A 19,948-nucleotide genomic window follows, 5' to 3' on the forward strand; every position below is an offset into this window, starting at 1 on the left:
TCAGAAGAGAGGAAGTTTGGAGGGAAATTCAGTTTTGGACATGCTGAGTTTAAGGTGTGTGTGGAGGTGGCCAAAAGGCAGTTGGTGTTGTAGTATATAGATCAGGAGATAGACTAGAAATAGATAATGTGTATTTTGGAATCATGTATAGGTATGTTAATGAAACACATAGGAGCTGATCACTGAGATGATATAGATCCTGGAGTCCGCTGATGGTTAGTGGGTGTGACATGGATGAAGAACCTGCAAAGGAGATAGGGGAGAAAACCAAGAGAGAAGACCTTGAAAACCAAGAGTGGAGGCACTTATCCATGAGATGATGTTTCAGAGAGAAGCCCAGAAGAATGAGTTGAGAAAAGGCCATTAGATATGGAATTAATGGACCATCACTGACTTTGGAGAGAGTAATTTGAGTCAAGTGCTAATGTTTTGTTTTTTTTTTTTCCTTAAGTGCTAATGTTGTATGCCAGACTTGAGAATGTGGAGAGGAAGTAGAGGTACTGGTTGTAGATGGCTTTTGCAAGGAGGTTAGCCCAGAAAAGGAAGAAAGATATAGGACCAAAGCTAGCAGGAATGGTGGAATCAGTTTGGATTTTTTTTAAGGGTAGGAGAGACCAGGACACATTTGTAAATAACAGGGAAGGAGCCATTAGACAATGAGAGATGGAAGATATGAGAGAATGTGTGTGTGGGGGTGTGTGGGTGTGGGTGGGTGGTAAGGGGAGCAATATGCTAGGAAAGCCTAGAGGAATTGGAAGTAAGGGGTACATTCAGAGGGGTTTTTCTTAGCAATGAGGTCCACCTCTTCTTCTGATTCCATCATGAAGGAAAAGATAATGGATCAAAGTAGGAATAAAGTGCACATAGTCCATCTCTGCAAATGACCTTGGTTTTTTTCATGAAATATTCTGTGCTGAAGAGGTCTTCAGCTAGGAAGGTGAGGAGAGGAGGTACCATGGGAGGCTTGAGGAGAGAGGTTGGAAGGTCTGAAGCAGTTTTTGTTAAAGAAGGATAACAAATTGATTGGGGGGAAGTGGACTGATTAGTAAGATTGGGTGACATAGATGTGTAGTGGAACCGTTTAATAGGGATACATGATTTCCTCCAACTTAGAACACATGAACTGATGCTGGGAGTAATTCACCATTGGGGTGTGGCAAGGTCTCACCTGCTCTGAGAGGAAGGGGCAAGGGATTTGAAGAAGAGTAGAACTGAAAGACAGACAAGAGCCAGAGCCAGGTAAGAACTGATGGGTTCACACAGATAATGTGTACAATAAAGTAATATCCAGTCCTTCTTTACACCCCAATCCAGCCTCTCTAAAGATACCTTAAAAAAACCTCAAATCCCTGATTTATAAGAGCAACTTTAGTTCCCATGAGTCACTGTTAGCTGGAAGTGCCCCGAAGATGATGATTCTTCATCTAAGTCAGGCAGGTTTCAGCCTGCTGAGATTTATAGAGTCTGTAGTTTATTGAGACTTGAGGGAGCAGAGAGGAAATAGCCTTTTTACCAGTGCTGCGGAAATTGGAGTGACCCAGATGCCACCTGATCTCACTGCACGTGACACCTTTAAGAAAGTGAATCGTCCTTGGCATAAGTAGATTTACTGGTTTATATATCTTGGATTAAAGTAATGAGTAAGGGCTTAATTCCATATTTGTTGCTTCACGAAGAAAAAAATTATAATATGAAGCTGCTAATATTTCTAAGTAGGTAGTTTAAATTTGATTCAGTTCAGTGAAGGCCTAGGGAGTTAGGTGGTGTAATGAATAAAGCACCAGCCCTGGAGTCAGGAGGAGCTGAATTCATAATCGGGTTTGAGACACTTAGCAGTGTGACCCTGGGCAAGTCACTTAATCCCAATTGCCTCAAAAAAAAATTCATTAAGGGTCTACCATGAAAATGAAATAGTTGCTGCCTGCAAAGGTTTACGTTCTACATCCTTTCCCTGTTATTCTATCCATCTCCCCACATTTTGAAGGGAGGAGGCAAAGATCAAGAAAATTATTTTTATTATATTTATGTATCTTTGATGTGAAAGTTAAAAAAAGATCCATGAAGTTTTCATCCATTCTGGGATAGCGCCAAAATTATTACCGGCCTCTTAAGTATTTTGCGAGGTAAAACCTAAAAGAAAATTAGGTATAAAAATCATTAAAAAAATTAAAAAGCAATATATGTTTTTTCAATTAAGCATGTAAATTAATTTTTAAAGTATTTTAAACAAATTATAGTGATTTCCTGGCTGAACAAATTGCCATACTACTTCAGCAAATGACTATAATTTTTTTTCAGTTTAAAAAACATCTTTACAATTTAGGGAACAATGAGAATAATATGCTTCAGTGGACCAATTTATAATATTAAAAGATTGGGAAAATACAACAGCTCTTAGAAATCTATTCCTCTGTCTCACATTTTCCCCGTACTTAACAGTATTTTATTTTTTCCAACTACATGTAAAAATAGTTTTCAACATTCCTTTTTATAAGATTTTGAGTTCCAGATTTTCTCCTTTCCTTCTTCTCTTTCCCCTTCTCTAAGATAGCCAGCAATCTAATATAGGTTATACATTTACAATCATATTCGTCATATTTCCATATTAGTCATTTTGTGAAAGAATCAGAACGAGAGAAAAACCCCATGATGGAAAAAAAAAGTGAAAATGGTCTGCTTCAATCTTCATTCAGACTCCACAGTTCTTCCTCTGGATGTGGATAGCATTTTCCATCATGAGTCCTTTAGAATTGCCTTGGATCATTATATTGCTGAGAAGAGCTAAGTCTATCATAGCTGATCATTATTCACTGTTGCTGTTACCATGTGCAGTGTTCTCCTGGTTTTGCTCACTTCACTCAGCATCAGCTCATGTAAGTCTTTCCAGATTTTTCTGCATGCTTATCATTCTTTTTAGCGCAACAGTATTCTGTTACATTAATATGCCTCAATGTATTCAGCCATTCTCCAATTGATGAGCATCCTTTCGATTTCCAATTCTTTGTCACCACAAAAAGAACGGCCATAAATATTTTTGTTAATGGTACAAAGGTCCTTTTCTTTTTGTTATGACCTCTTTGGGATTTAAACCTAGGAGTGGTATTTCTGGATCAAAGAGTATGCCCAGTTTTATAGCCCTTTGTTCCAAATTGCTCTCCAGAATGGTTGGATCAGTTCACAACTTCACCAACATTGCATTAGTGTTTCAATTTTCCCACATCTTCTCCAACACTTATCATTTTCTTTTTCTGTCATGTTAGTCAGTCTGATAGTTTTGAGGCAGTACCTCAGAGTTGTTTTAATTTGCATTTCTCTAGTCAATAGTGATTTAGAGCATTTTTTAATATAATTATAGATAGCTTTTATTTCTTCATCAGAAAACTGCCTATTCATAGCATTTGGCCTTTTTTCAATTGAAGAGTGGCTTGTATTATAAATTTGATTTAGTTCTCTATATATTTGAGAAAAAAAGCCTTTCATCTGAGACACTGGTTGTAAAAATTATTTCCCAGATTTCTGCTTTCCTTCTAATCTTGGTTACATTGGCTTTGTTTGTGCAAAAACTTTTAATGTAATAAGAATTATCCATTTTGCATTTCACAGTATCCTCTATTGTGCTAACTGGAACCTCACTTCTATCTACCTCCTTTTTATCTATCTCCATTCCCTTTTCTTTCCCCTTCCTGCTCTTATTTCCCTATGGAATAAGTTTCTATATTTAACTGAGTGGATTTGAGACAAATCCAATGAGAGTAAGGGTCAAACAATGCTTATCCCCTCCCTTCTTTCCCTATACTATAATAGCTCTTTTGTGCCTCTTCATGTAATGCTATTTACCCCATTCTGCTTTCCCCTTTCCTCTTCTCCCAGTACAACCTTTTTTATCTCTAATTTTTTTTAACATAGTCACATCAAAGTCAACTTATACCCATATCCTCTATGTATATTCCTTCTAACTGCACTAATAGAGATACAGTTCTCAAGAGCATAAATTAAAAAAAAACTAACTAAATATTTGTAGGATAAACTTTTCCCTCCACATATATTTTTTCTTTGACTATTGCTACTGAACTGAAAAAATAGATTGTTTTTCTCTTAAACTGCCCACTGCTATGAATAATTTTCCACATGTGCCAAAAATGTTTTTCGTGTTGTTCCTGTAGATACTCAGGTCTTATTGAAAAGATTTTTGTTTTAGTTCTAGTTCTCTTGTGAAGATAATTAAGAAGCAAATCCAAAGTAAAGTTTAAAAAATGGAACTTGAGGGTTCTGTTTAGTTATAACTATAAGCCTAACTAGAATAACAGTGTGCTCATTTCACTTTTCATTATTTCATTCAAGTCTTTCCATGTTTTTCTAAAATCAGCCACCTCATCATTTCTTACAGCACTGTAATCTTCCATCGCAATCATATTACCCACAACTTGTTTAGTCATTCCCCTTTTGATAGGGCATCCCCACAATTTTCAATTCTTTGCTATCACAAAGAGAGCTGCTCGAAATATTTTAGAACATAGAGGTTCTTTTTCTTTTTCCCTGATCACCTTGGAAAACGGAGCTAATAATGATATTACTGGGTCAAGGGGTATAAACAGTTTTCACACTCTTTGGGGATAATGCCAGATTGCTTTCCAAAATGGTTAGATCAGTTCATTGTACTATCAAGTGTATTAGTGGAAATTTGCTATTTTCTGATAAATCCTGATATTGTACAACTTTGAAAGATCAGATGAAATTAGAGTTATTTGTAGTTAGTAATTGAATAATCCTAAAGCTCAATTTCTTTCCTCAGTCATTATTTACAAATACATCCAAAGCAAATGGGGGAGGGGAGGAGGGTCAGAAGTGAAACTAATACAATAGTTTAAAACAAAGGACAAAATTCATCTTGCTCAGCAGTTTGCAATCTCAGAAGAATCATTTTAGTTTCACCAGTGGCCTTCTAAAATCAGATTAGGTGCTCCATTCATGCTTCCCTTTACTTCTCCTAGATCTTCTCACTGGCCCTTGTGACATATACTTTTCTGAACCACCCACAGATCTTCTCTTTCCAGTTCTGGAATCAGATCAATACAGCAGAGCCAGGAGAACATTGTATGTGGTAACAGCAATATATGAATAACAGTTATTCTGAGTATTATAAATACTCAAACCAACTACAAAAGCACCTATCCACCTCCAGGGAAAAAAATAATAAATAGAAATAGGCATAGTACGGTTTTACATGTATTTATAAATCTGTGTCGATTGGTGGCTTTCTCTAGTGTGGAATGGAAAGGAGGGAAAGAGACTATTGGGAACTTAAAATGTAACAAACTAAATAAAGAAAATAACAAATTTCAGTTGTTTCACATCAACATGTAAATAAAGAAGAAAATTCATTCCAAATATGGTTGTTAATTTTCCTGTGTCCATAGATAGTGTTGAGTAAGGTCACAGTAATATTTACCCTCCTAATATTTGAAAATATGCTATGGTAGTTAGTTTCAGACTAGTTTTAAAATACTGGCTTTCTTTATTGCTAGATTTCTCCCCTGTCCCCATTAGGGGACCAAATTAATAAAATCTTGAGTAGTATGACAAGGGACTTGAAACTGTGGGTGGACATGTACATACCCTTTCAGACCACGGAGGTTCCAGTTAGCAGGCAGAGCTCAGTGGAATAACTAATTGACTTTGGATTCAGTTCTGGTGGTTACTTGATACAAATAATTTACTTGAAAAAGATTTTTTAAAATACACAAATTTTATGACCTTGTTGATTCCATATCAGTCATTTTAGCGGCTTCACTGAATATAAAATCAATATTTAGCTGGAATTTAGTCCTGGTAATTATGGGAAATTGGAAACCCACATTTGACAAGCTGTTCAATTTTGGTAGAAAAGCCATACCTAAATTATTCAAGAATTAGCTTCTGTTTGTGATCTTTTAAGTGCTACTTGGTGTTGCTACTTAATACAGGAACCTAATTCAAACAGGTGATGTTCTCGCAATATTTCTGCTGGCAAAAAGGAGACTATTATCAAGAGTTGGCAAGGTCCTTCGCTGATTCCTTTTCAGAAGAAAAAAACTTTTGAATTATTAAAGTGAACTAGATACAGATTAACTTGCTTTGATTGATATTTATTACTGTTTCATCATTACTGAAATGAAAAGAGGAAGCATTTTTATAAGTGCATGGAAAAATAATTTATTTTTCATTGAAGGCTCCATTTGTTGGGGAAAGAATGGATATCATTACAAAGTTAGGATGGAGATTTAGGATTTATTTTTTCTGTAATAGCCATAGATCTTCCATGTACAGTATGGGGCAGTAGGAAGAGCATTGGATTTGACATTAGAGGACCTGAGTGTGAATTTACTGCCTATGTGACTTGGACCTTAACTTCTTTAACTGTAAAATGGGGGTGGGGTTAGACTATGCTACAGTATCGTCTAACACAAAACCCTATGATTCCCTGATCATTTCTTGCTCTGAGCATCTTGTTGATAAATATGTTTGTCAAGTGATAGCTACTTGATAATCTATAACTTCGTACCCATTAATTATAATTGATAGTTACCTTTAATAGCATTATTAAAGATATACAGCATGGGCATGTTATATGTTTATGTACATATATATCCTATTTTTATCTAGAATCAACAGGCATCTTTTTCTTCTACATCTGCATGTTAAGTTCAACAAACTAATAGAAAACACTTTGGGAAACACAAAATGATACATTAATGTCAGCTATCATCGTGTCCTGGAGACTTGTGATCCCTTTGAAGCTTATATAAAGTGCTACACTGATTGCAGAATACAACATCAGAACCTAAAGATAAAGCAGGCACAAAAAAGAAGACCACTGTCTTTTAAAAAAAAAAATCCTTCATCTTTCTCTGAAAGGTTGTAATTAATCTGAGTGTCATTTCCAGCCTTGTTCAGGAAAGAGATCATTAGAAGATATTTACTGAGTGTTTCTCCAAGTTCTTCATGAGCCTCTGTTCTTTCCTATATCAGTCATCACCTATTTTAAAGCAGCATTTCATATGTTCCTTAGAATAATAGATCTACACTAGAATTCAGCTTTGATATTTGCGAGTGTGATTTTTTTTTTAGAATATTATAGATTTAGAGATAGAAGGTTGGAATTATAAATCAGATTTTCTTTTTATTTTAGATTCTCTCATCCTTCTTATTTTCTTTTCCCTTTTGAGTCATTTATGAGATTATTTATACCTAACTTCAGGGCAGCTATGTGGCTCAGTGGATTGAGTGCAGGGCCAGGAATCAGGAAGATGCCTCCTTCATACATTTTCCTTCATACTCCCTCAGACATTTACTAGCTATGTGACCCTGGGCAAGTCACTTAACCCTGTTTGTCTCAATTCCTCTTCTGTAAAATGACCTGGAGAAGAAAATGACAAACCACTCCAGTATCTTTGCCAAAAAATACCAAATGGGATCATAAAATGTTGGACACAACTGGAAAGCAAGGTACCATGGACTTGTTTAGACATACATGGTTACTTTTCTATGAAGTTCTATTTATAACTTGGTTGGTTTTAAGAATGAAAGCTAGAGAAAGCAAGGAACTGTTAAGATTATGTGTGTGTGTGTTCATCCTTTATTGCCAAAGAAGACCATGCCATCAGAGAAATGATGACATGACTTGCACTTGACTTTGTTTTGAGTGAGAGAGGACTGTGCAGGTCACCAGTCTCATTTCTCCTCCAGAGCCATCTGAATCCAGTGACCAGGTATTCATCAGGATGACTGGAGATGACCCAGGATGAGGGAATTGGGGTCAAATGACTTGCCCAAGGTCACACAGCTAGTGAGTGTCAAGTGTCTGAGGTGAGATTTGAACTCAGGTCCTCCTCACTCCTGCACTAGTGCTCTATCCACTGCACCATCTAGCTGCCCTGTTAAGATTATAAAGGTATTCCAGATGGAAGCTAGTTAATGTGGGCATTAGTTTTCTCAGGGATCTGCCTCTAACTTGACTAGCTAGTACCCGATCCCAGGATAGTCAGGTTTGTTTACTCAAGTGAGGCTCAAATACCCTCTGATGGAGAGACTTACATCTTTTTCTTTTGAGATTCTGCATATGAATATTAATTCTGATCTTTTTGGGAAGGGAGAATAAATTTTCAACATATAAAACACCTAACGTGGAAGAAAAACCTCACCTGTGAATTTATGTAAGTATGTACCTGCATATATATATATGTATATATATATATATTAGCAAGCAATTTTAATTCATTTGCATTCTCAAGAGGAAGGTTGATATTCTCAGTTAAAAAAAATTCTAAGAAGTAAACATCTTTATACATAGCATAAGAAAAATCTTATCACTAACCAGATACTCTGCAATGAATTCCTGCTATCAGAATCTAATGGGCCCTATACAGTAGAAACAAAATGATGCATTTTTATATCCCCAGAGACTTACATATGCAGGGGCTTAGTAGCTGTTTTATGATCACTGAGGGTGAGAATGCCAAGGCTTTATAATTTAGGTTGTCAAGAGTGATGACACATGAAGCCTGCACATGGTTGCTTAATTCTGTTTCCCATGTTAGAGTGAAAACATGAAAGGACTGAATAGGATACAGGTGGAGAATTAGGAATTGAGACCCAGGCGGTTTATCCAGTCATTATTATGCGTTCTGTCCAGTGACAAGTGCAGAAGCATCTTCCTGCTTTGAGAAAGTCCATAGTTCCTTACAGTCCTCAGTTCATGTTTTCCTGATTTTTGTTCACATTGTTTTCTATTCCTGACACATTCTCCTTCTTCCTGACTCCTGAATATTTACCACCATTTATAACCTAAATTTATAACTCAGTGATAACTCAACCTCCTTTAGGAAGTCTTCACTTTCCCCTCTAGGTTCTCTCAGATTAATAACTTCTGCCTTGAACCTTGTTCAAGGAAACCTTGTTTCCTGTTGAATGGTCTTATTTTTTTCTTTCAGCTCTTACTGATGTCTTTTGATTTTTATCATATTCATTTCTAGATATCCTCTGTCACCCCAAAAGAGTGTTTCCTTGTAACAAAGAAAAAAAGCCCAGTTAAACCAAAACAACCAATGAGTTTTCCAGGTCTTCCATCTATGTAGCTTTCTATTGCCAAAGTCTTTCACCTCTCTGACAACAGGACAGCTTTTGAATGGCATTTTGATTACATTTCTTTGATGTGCCATTAGTGCATTAAAGAAATTTGTACTCTTAGCTGGGTATAGGAGTCTAATAACTAGACTAAGTGCCATGAGTGCAGGACCCAAATAGTTTTCCTTTTTCTTTCTTTTTTTTTTTTAAATTCTGAATGTCAATTCTCAAAAGAAGCATTTACCTATACACAGCAGAATGCAAAAGGAAGATTCTCTCTGAAACCATGAATCGCCATTTCATACTGTTTACTTTTTTTAAAAGCATATAATAATAGATCTAAACATTACTTTCAAATATGTCCCACTTATCTTTGCTTCTTTCTGAACTCAGTTCTATTCTCTTGTGCATTTAAAAAATGTCATAATGTCACAGGGTCAGGGTCTTATCTGAACTCTCTATTTCCCCCTGTAGTTAGGATGGGGGCCTTGCATATGCTAGGTGCTTCATAAATGTTTATAGTTTTGTTGAGTCAGTGTAAGAGTTGGACAGCTCCCTATCATTTGGAAGAGTTTAGGCAGAGACTGCATGAACCCTGTCTGACAGTCTCTAGAGGAACTTTCGGAAAGAGCTTTGGACAAGGTCCCAGAGAGCTGGGAGAGTCAGATTCTCCCTTTATATTTCTGAAGTCCCAGCACTTTTTAAAGTTCTAAATTCCTGGGACTCAATAATTCTTTGACTCGAAAGGGTGCTACTGCAGTAGGAATTCTTAGAAGATGTGGATTCCAATCCTAGCTCATCAACAAGCAGTTACTTTTTCAGTGTTTGCTGTATTCCAGGCATTGTGCTGAGTATTGAGGATGCAAAGGAAGGTAAACACAGTTCCTACCCTCCAAAGGAGACAAGATGCAAACAATCATGTACATTTAAGATGCATACAGGGTATATTGGAGGAAATCTCAGAGAAGTGACTTTATCTCTTTGGGACTCAGTTTCTCCCCCTCTGTAAGGTGAAGGGAGGAGAGATGACTTCCAAAATCCCTTGCAGCTCTCAGGCAGTTATCCAGTGTTTCTGTGATACAGTATTTCTTGAGACAGTTGTTATTGTCACATAGAGTAGAAATTTAAAATGAAGTATCATTTCACAAAAGATGGCACATTTATCCATCTTTTCTCTCCTTAGTAGGGCAGCTAGGTGGCACAGTGGATAAAGGCCCTGGAATCAGGGGGACCTGAGTTCAAATGCAGCCTCAGACACTTACTAGCTCTGTGACCTTGGGCAAGTCACTTAACCCTGTTTGTCTCAGCTTCCTCATCTATAAAATCAGCTGGAGAAGAAAATGCCAAACCCTCAAATTTCTTTGCTAAGAAAATCCCAAAAGAGGTCACGACTAAGCCACAAATATCTCCTTAACTCTGAGCATATCACTTGTGGTTCAACAGTTATACTCAACAAACATTTCCTAAGTTCTTACTACCAGCAAGATACTGTGCCAGGCATGGGGCTGCAGGGCAAAGCAGACAGAAGTCCAGACTTAGAGTCAGAAAAATGTGAATTCTACTAGTTGTATGACCCTGGGGAAGGCTCTCTCTCCCTCAGTTCCTCATATTTAAAATAGAGATAATGAGTGAGTGACTAAGTATTTATTAAGAACTTACTAAATGGAAACCTTTTAGGGTTGTTGTGGGGTCAGATTAAATGAGATCATCTATGTAATGCATTTTGTTAACCTTAAAGCTCTAGGTCAATATTAATTATTATCATTATTACAAAGATGAATAAAATAATCCTGATCTCAAGGATCTCACTGTCTAGGGTGGATAGGACAGGTACACTATCATATCACTAGTGTACCACAATGACTGATAGATTAGATTATAGTGAAGGTACAAGAGAAGCATAAAATTCCGTGAAAAAATCTGAGAATGGGAAGGCTGTTTCTTGATTTAGGGATTAGGGATGACTTCATTTGTGTAATATTGTCATTTTTCAGACTAGAATCCCAGTCCAGCAGGCAGCCCCCTTGGCAGTTCAGGGAATGAAGATGGTTGTAGCATAATGCCGTTCATTCACTCTGTGAATCTGCTGTGTTAGCCAGGGACTTCTTTGTATGGCAAAGGGAGAAAAAGGAATCCCTTTTTTTCTTCTTTCATGTTTATATGATACTGTTGAATGTGTGGGAAAGAGTCTGTTCTTCTAAAGGGTAAAAATTCCCATGCTATCTGCAGGTTTTAGCGTCTCCTTAAGAACTTCAAAGATAAAACTACTTTCAGTTTTTAGACAATGCAACTATTTAGGAAAAGAGATTGGAAACTACTCCTCCAGACCTTTCAGGAGGCCAGACTGTTCTTGGCCTGGGGTAGGCTCAAGGCAGTTATATTTGGATTATTAGATCATTTGGGCAAATTAGAGTTTCCTCCTAAACTCAGGGCCTTAAAAAGTATTTCAGATTATATTGAAAAATTTAAGCCCAACACAAACTTACATAGCTAGGCTAAATCAAATTTAATCAAAACAATCTTGCTATTAGTTTTCTTTAATTATTAATATTTGGGTGCACAAATAGACTATTTGCTTATGTCTTCCTCAGCAGAACTGGAATAAAAGGTGAACATTATTGCCAAACACAGCATTGGTAGCTAGATTTTTGGTACCCCTGTGCAACACTGGGGCTGTCCATCTGTCCTTGATGCGATTCTTATGCATGGCCTTCTAAAAATCCTCTGTAGAGGATCTATCTAATGTGCTGCAGGCTGTTCATTAATTCTCTTTTGGGCTGAGTATTGATTCTCTATTACTTCTACTCTATGACTTACCCAGCTGGAAAAAGGAAGAATCATGGGGGCGCCATGACCATTCATTAATTCTTTTAATGGGATGCAGCATTTGGGCTGACCATTCATTATCTGTTTTTCTCATTCCATGACTTAGCCCAACTGGAAGATTCATGGGGGCATCATGACAATTTATTAGTTCTTTTAATGGGTTGCAGCTTATGTACTAACCATTCATTAACTTAGCATTCTCATTTCATGACTTATGCCAACTGGAAAAGGGAAGATTCCAAGGGGCCACGAAAGCTGTTTTCAAGTATTTGAAAAGCTATTATGTGAAGGAGAGATTGTACACCAGAAGCAACAACAAGTAGAAGTTACAAAGAGGACAGTTTAGGTTTCAGGTTAGGGCAGTTAGAGCTGACCTGCAGCATCCCAGGCTCCCTTGAGAGGTTCCCCCTCTTTGTAGGTATTCAGGCTAGGTGACTGCTTGGGTCAGTCAGACTAGATGATTATTCATCTGGTATGCTATGGTGGGAATTCCTTTGCCACTAAGGTTCCTCCAAACTGAGGATTTGAGTCATTCAGTAATTTGTTTTCTGATCACATATAATGTGATATCTTTTATGCTGCTTCTTAGACCTGGTATTCTTTGGTGATACAATGTAGCCAATTTACACCTGTCATACTTTTCTTTTTATTCCATTGGCCACTGGCTGGGTGAATTGGATGACCATGGCAATCTGTGAAACTCTGGTCACCAACCTTGGTGTGATGATCGGGCTGCATTATGGCAAAGGGAATTAGCCTTCTGACTTTGGGACTGTGATACAATTTCCCCATGTGAATATGGGAGATGAGGGGACAACTCTGTGAGGGGCTGCTGCCTCCTGAACTGAAGGGAAAACAACCATATGTCTGCATGATGGCAACGAGAAGGATTTGAAGACCACAGCATAAAACATTGTGTGAAGCAGAATTTTGGAAGAGAAATCAATAGCATATAATCAGCCTTTGTGTTTGTGTGTGTGATTTTTTAATTGGTTTTTTGTTGTTATTGTTTTTGGTCTGAATCTATGATTTTATCTTTTGGGAACTCTTCTTGTGGAAATTCCCAACACCTCCACAGATGCAGATCACCAACTCAGCTCTAACGCAACTCAGCTGTAACGATAGTTTTAGAGATTGCCTGGAGCTAGATTAACAATACTTGCTTTTGGTCACACAGCTAAATATATGTCAGATGCTGGAATCAACTAAGACCAGCCCCTTTAGCCAGTAATTTTACCACGTTTACTCTTTGGTTGGAAATGAATCCTTTAGAAATCCCCTTGTCCAACCCCCTCATTTTAGGGACAAGGAAACTGAGGCTCAGAGAAAGGAGATGATTTCCCCAGTGTCATGATCATCTTCTCATGTAAAAATTAGGATTACAGTGGTTCTTTTTGAGTAGAGGACTTCTACTGGGAAGTATGTGATAATAGCTGATTCATTCTTACTTAGGTTGTATAGTTTACAGAGCTCTTTATGGCCTAGATTTACAGGGATTCAGTCAAAGGGCCGCATGTGTCCTCAAGGTCACAGGTTACTTACCCAGAAAGCACTATCAGTATTTATTTATACTCCTGTGTGCCAAGCACTATATTAAATGCTTTACAAATACTATCACACTTGATCCTCACAACAGCTCTGCAAACTAGGTGCAATCCCAAGTACAGTTAAAAAACTGAGGCAAACAGTGGTTAAGTGATCTGTGCAGCGTCATACAACTAGCAGGTGTCTAAGGCTAGATTTGAGTTCAGGGCTTCTTGACTCCAGGCTCGGTGTTCTATCCACTGCACTATCTAGGTGCTTCAGCTGTTACTGCTGAGACAGCCTGGTGGTATGGTGGACTCTGTGGGTTATTATTCACCCTCCTCATCTCTGCCTCCTGGCTTCCTTTAAGTCCCACCTTCTACAAGAAGTCTTTCTTGATCCCTGATCCCCCTTAAGGCATTAGCCTTTCCTCTGTTAATTAACTGTAGTTTGCCCTTTAATTTTAATTTTTTTCTCAGTTTGTTGTTGTTTGGTTGTTTCAGTTCTATCTGACTCTTCATGACCCCATTGGGGGTTTTCTTGGCAAAGATAGTCTGAGTGGTTTGCCATTTCCTTCTCTAGCTTGTTTTGTAGATGAGGAAGCTGAGGCAAACAGGGTTAAGTGACTTGCCTAGGGTCACGTAGCTACTAAGTGTCTGAGGTCACATTTGAACCTAGGAAGATGAGTCTTCCTGACTCCAGGCCCAGCAGTGTATCTGCTGTATCCCCTAGCTCAACTACATGTAAACAAAAAATTTTAACATTCATTTTAAAAAATTTTGAGTTCCAAATTCTCTTTTCCTTCCTCTCTCCTCCTTGAGAAGGCAAGCAATTTGATGTAGATTTTAAATGTGTAGACATGCACAACATATCTATATTATCCATGCTGTGAAAGAAAACACTGACCCCAAAAGACAATAATGAAGAAAGTTTAAAAAGTATGCTTCAAGCTGCATTCTCTTTAGGTGGATAGCATTTTGCATCCTGAGTCCTTTAGAATTTTCTGGGATCCTTGTATGGCTGAGAACTCAGTTACTCACAGTTGATCATAAATACATAATTGTTGTCATATTGTCTCCACAATTAGTCTAGGAGCTCCTTGAGAGTAAGGGACCGTCTTTTGCCTTTCTTGATCTCCCTAGCACTTAGTACCATGCCTGGTGCAGAGCAGTCCCTCAGTAAATGAGTGTTGAATTGTACGAAGTAACAGTAACATTGTTTGATGATTACCTGTGAATGTCTTTGCTATTCTCAGCAGTACAATAATCCAAGACAATCCAAAGGACTCATAAAAATGCTATCCATCTCTAGAGAAAGAACCAGTGCAGTGTGAATGCAGCTCAAAGCATACTATTTTCACTTTCTTGGGGTTTTTGTGTGTTTTTTTTGGTCTGTTCTTTCACAACATGACAAATATAGAAACGTGTTTTACTACATTGCGTATATACAACCTCTATCAAATTGCCCACCATCTTAGGGAGGAGGGATGTGAAGAAGGGAGGGAGAAAATTTGGAACTCAAATTTTTTGAAATGAATGTAAAGAATCATTTTTATGTGTAATTGGGAAAAAAATACTATTTAAATTTTTTTAAAATGTTGACTGATTGACTGATCTGAAAGCCAGTGAGAGCAAAGTAGGCTGTCTTTTGAACCTTTTGGGTAAACCCACAAGTCATAGGGGCAGAATTGTCAACTAGGACAACCTCTTTAAATAGTATCTGCAGTTGCAGAGTAGTAAATGGTATCCCCCTGTGCAGTCACAGAACTTTGACGCCATATAGTTTCTTCCACCACACCCACAGATCAAAATCATTCTCATCTTTGACAGCGAAGAACCAGCAATATCTGTTGGCTGGAGGTCCTGCTTTTGTGGAAGTAAGGGAGCAGAAACCAACATGATTTTGGGATGTTTGTCTACTCAAACAGAAGGGAATTTGCTTAGTTAAAAGGTAAAGAAAAGGAGAATGCCCCTAAATGGTCTTTTGTGGGGTGTGTTCTTTCTTTTTCTCTGTCATTAGGAGAAAATTTGTGTTTTGTAGGAGAATCTTCTGGTTTCTAGACCAGACAGTGGGGTAAGTAATTGACTAAAATGGAAAACCAGCAAGCAGGTTGAAGACTTACTGAGGTAGGTAAGGATGGGACTTGGATTTTTGCCACACATTCCCTTCATATAGTGCCTGCTAATCACTGTTGGTGGCAGGGGTCTAGTTATATTTGCTGTAAATATGCTAATTAGTATAAATGCCTCACTTTTGTTTTTAAAAGCTGCTAATTACCTTTTAATTATAGTGTATAGGTAGTTATGCTTGGTGTGGTAGCTAACAGATCCCCATGGAGCTTCTTTCTTTACTCTTGGTTGAACTCACAAAAATATTTTTTTCCTCTTGCTTTTGTAACAGTTTCTTTTTAAGTCACTTTTGTGTTACTTTGTCTGGATTTTTCTTGTTGTGATTCCCTACTGTCTCTAAGATATCTACTTAACATTTCTGATGGCAGGGAAAGTAGAAATTTCTAGACTGGCGCTAAATGATAATTCACTTTTTTGCTACTCCGTATACATTTATGAAAGGTAAAATGCTAATTCACTTTTTTACCACTCTGTACGTTAGTAAAGGATACTCTAGAAGACAAAAATGCTTCACTTTCCATCAGGATTTTTAGGAAAAAGGAAGTCTTGGGTGAGAAACAGGGTGTATTTTTTGTAATCCTAAAGGAAGATTCCAGTCTTTAAAATAATTTAAGAGAAGCTGCACAACAGCTTCTCACAGACCAACATCTGGAGAAAGAACGTAATGGGTGCATGGTTTCCTGATTTCCTGGTAATTGCCCTTACTGTCCTAAATCTGTGATCCTATTAACGATAACTTCAAGTAGCTTCAGTAGCTTCCTGTTTGTGAAGGAATGAATCTCCAGCCGGAGGGAGTGCTTGTTGAACTGGTCAGCAGTTATTAAACAAGGAACAGGAAACCAACCTGCTCAGTAGTTGTGTTCCAACCACACATGACAAACTGTAGCTCAGTGATACTTGCAAGATGGAGTCACATGCTCTGAAAATTTTCCTTGTAAAAATGAAGCTTCAGAATAGGAATTCCATCTTTTTTTGGTCATTATCTTTATTTTTCATTTTAAAAGTTTGATGTCTTTTGTTTTTATGCCACAATCATTTTCCAGTCTACTGCCATTATTAAACCTCCTCTTGCAACAGAGAAAAACAGTTCATAAAAGTCACCATTTTAATGCTCTATGGTATATAATGCTGTGTATTATATACTTAGTCTCCTACCTCTCCACTAAGAAGTGTTTAATCGTGTTTCAAACCTCTTCTCTGGATTCAACTAATAATATGTTCATTGTTCTCCAGGTTCTGATTCCTTTGAGCTATTTCAGCTTGGATGTTTCTCTGCATGTTTCTCTAAATTAGGAATTATTTTTATGGAGGTTAAAGGTCTAAAAGCCACATCCCACAGCCATACTTCCTCCTATTGCTCCTTCCTTTTTTCCTTCTTCACCCTCTTTCTCCTCTTCCATCTTTATTGAGCTGATTTGTATTGGATTGTTCTTGTTCAAGGAATCGCACCTAAATTTTCTAAACTTGTTGACATTTATTTTCTTCGTACCTAGAGCCACATTTGACTATTTTTTGCTACTGAAAATAGTTGAAGGACATGGTGCTTTTCTCCCAAGGTTCTCCTCAATTTCACTAGTTCTCACTTCTTGATTGTGTAAAAGGATTTTAGTTTCCATGTAGAAATTTGGTATCAAGTACAGTGTGCTTAGATTAAATTAGGAGTACCTTGAAACCCTCAGAAGTATCTCTCTAGAGTCATGGTAATATGCTTGTCTTATTTCACTGGCTTATGTGATTTTAACTAGGAAAGTTACTGAAACCAGTTATTCTTCCCTGATTCTAAATCGAGGAAATTCTACAGATTAATATGTGGGGAAACATGTCTAACCTGTTTCGATGAAGTGACTTTGAGGCTGGATCCTAAGTATCAGAGATGCTCTTGCCTATGCTGGCAGAAGGATGAATCATTTGATAAGGCTTCAGGGAAAGAGTCTGCTTTGCAATACTCCTGCTCCAGGGAAAATGGCTAGTGCCAATTATTGTGGGAATGTTATAGTTTGGTTTTGTCAACAAAGTATGCTCTCATTTTCCAAATCTGGCATCGATTTGAATATTTTCTCTTTGGTAGATCTGTGTTAGGAATTTCATTTGACATTGTTCTATTCAGTTTAATTGGCAAAAACTAAATGCTTTTCTATGCACAGCACTGCCCTAGGCACCGATGCTGCAAAGACCAATCCACCCACCCCAAAGCAGTTCTTACCCTCATAGTACTTAGATTCAACTTGTATACAACTTATGCCTACATGTATTTAAAAATATTATTTTAAAAATGTAATACTAAATTTATTTTAAAATGGTATATTAAAATATATTTTTAAAATAAAATTTTATTGATACCTTTTGTTTTTGTAGCACCAAAATTTTTCTCAGTACCTTTTTCCACCTCCCTTCCAGACAGCTGTCTCCTGTAATATTATTTTTAAAGAAAGAAAAGAGGAAGAGGGAGAGAAAATCAACAAAGCCAATCAATACATTGAAAAAGTCTGAAAATATATGTGATATTCCATACTTGTGGACTTCTCACATCTGCAAGGGAATGGAATGGTGAGGGTGGCTTCTTATGTTTCTTTTCTGAGAAAAATATTGTTGATCTGAATATAGGTTATATTATATATTTTTATAATATCAATACACATATATATAACATATAACTTTTAGTTATTTTGTGGTTGGTCTTTTCATTTATGTTGATATAGTCATCGTGTATATTGTTTTCTTGGCTCTGCATACTTCACTCCGCATCAGTTCGTGTAAGTTTTTCTATGCTTAATTGTTGTTTACTACAGTATGGTCATATTGCATTACATTCACATATACAGTGATTAGCATGACCCTCATGATGGGCATCTACTTTATTTCTGATTTTTTGATAACTACAAAAAGTTCTGCCATGAATATTGTAGTGTATATGGGACAGAGACCATTCAAAGTAATACCTAGTAATTTTAAGGGTAAGGGGAGAAGGTTTATTAACTAGAAAGATCAGAAAAGGTCTCATGTAGAAAATGATGCATGAGCTGTGCTTTGAAGGAAACTAGAGCTTCTCAGAGGCAGAGGTGTATGTGGAAGACTTTCCAGATTGCAAGGTGGGGGACACCTGCACAAAGACAGAGGTGAAAGACATTCTTTTAGGAATATTAATTTGGCTGCTTTGTGGAAGCTAGATTGGCTACTAGAAATAGGTAGGCCTTTTGGAAGTCTACTGCAATAGTCCAGGCAAGAGGTGATTGAGGGCCTAATCTACACAAGAGGAGGGTGGTTCAGGAGATTTGTGTGAAGGTATAATTGACAAAACTTGGCCACTTATTAGTATTGTTGGGGTGAGTGAGTGAAGAGTTAGGGAGAATTCTAAAGTTGGGAACCTGGACTGGTGATATCCTCAATAGAAACAGGGAAGTTAGGAGGAGAGAGAGAGAAAGATAATGGGTTTGATTTTGGATGTGTTTGGAATTGTGATACCTATGAGACATTCAGGTGGAGATGTCCAGGAGGCAGTTGAAAATATAGTGCTGGCTCTTCAAAGACTGGAATTATAAAGTTGGTAGTTATTGGCATAGAGATGACATTTCAGTCCTTGAGAGCTAATGAGGTCACAGAAAGAACTAAGAGAGGAAAAAGAAGAAAATTGGGGGCAGTTCTTGGTGTCTACCCACCCATAAGGGGCAAGACATAAGTGATAATCCTTTAAGAGAGATTAGAGCAGTGTCATGAAAACCCCAGGAGAAAGAAGTCTCTAGAAGAAACTCTTTAGGCAATTTTCTCAGCTTTTGCCAGTAAATTAAGAAGGATGACGACTTGAGATAAGGCCATTGATAAAGCCAAGCTAGTGAAGATCATTGGTGAACCTTTCAGAGAAGTTAGTTTCATTTGCGTGGTGGAAACTAAAGCCACATTGCTAGAGTGAATTGAGTGTGGAAGATGGGAGTAGGTGGGACAGATTAGCAATTCTTTCTAAGAATGAACTTTGGACTTTATAAAAAACAGAGAGAGTAGTTTATCAAATAGGAAGTTAAGTCTGATAATTGTAATATTGTACTTTAGGAATCCTAACAAGAGTTTAAACTTTTGAATAATGACTTATGCAAATGATAAGTTTTTAAAATGTTAAAAATGTACCTAAGTATTAGAGACAGCTGAGTTACTCTATGGGATGTGTGTGTGTGTGTGTGTGTGTGTGTGTGTGTGTGTGTGTGTGTGTGTGTGTTTGTTTGCCTTCATAGAAGAATTCTACCATCAAGGAAAGATAGCAAGTAAAATGTTAGCTGCCAGCTGGTCATTAGTCTTAGTAGCTAAGACAGTTTGTTTCTTACACTTTGTATCTTTCGATTACAATCATCTTTAAGGAAGTCTTTGTTGTACTTCAT

General features: G+C 37.3%; 1 protein-coding gene across 5 annotated transcripts in view; it reads left to right on the forward strand.

The window, feature by feature from the left end:
• The window catches only part of GAB1 (GRB2 associated binding protein 1), a 182,841-nt gene that overhangs the window by 34,436 nt on the left and 128,457 nt on the right, over positions 1-19,948 (forward strand). Inside the window, exon 1 of one of the 5 annotated variants that reach the window (XM_072621141.1) lies at positions 728-18,128. The exons of the other annotated variants lie outside the window; for them this stretch is intronic. Within the exon in view, the coding sequence (XP_072477242.1) occupies positions 18,126-18,128 (3 nt within the window). The 5' untranslated portion in view covers positions 728-18,125. Of the gene's footprint in view, positions 1-727; positions 18,129-19,948 lie in introns of those variants that run through there. 5 annotated transcript variants of the gene reach the window in all.

The sequence above is a fragment of the Notamacropus eugenii genome, chromosome 6, assembly GCF_028372415.1.
Source record: "Notamacropus eugenii isolate mMacEug1 chromosome 6, mMacEug1.pri_v2, whole genome shotgun sequence".
NCBI lineage: Eukaryota > Metazoa > Chordata > Mammalia > Diprotodontia > Macropodidae > Notamacropus > Notamacropus eugenii.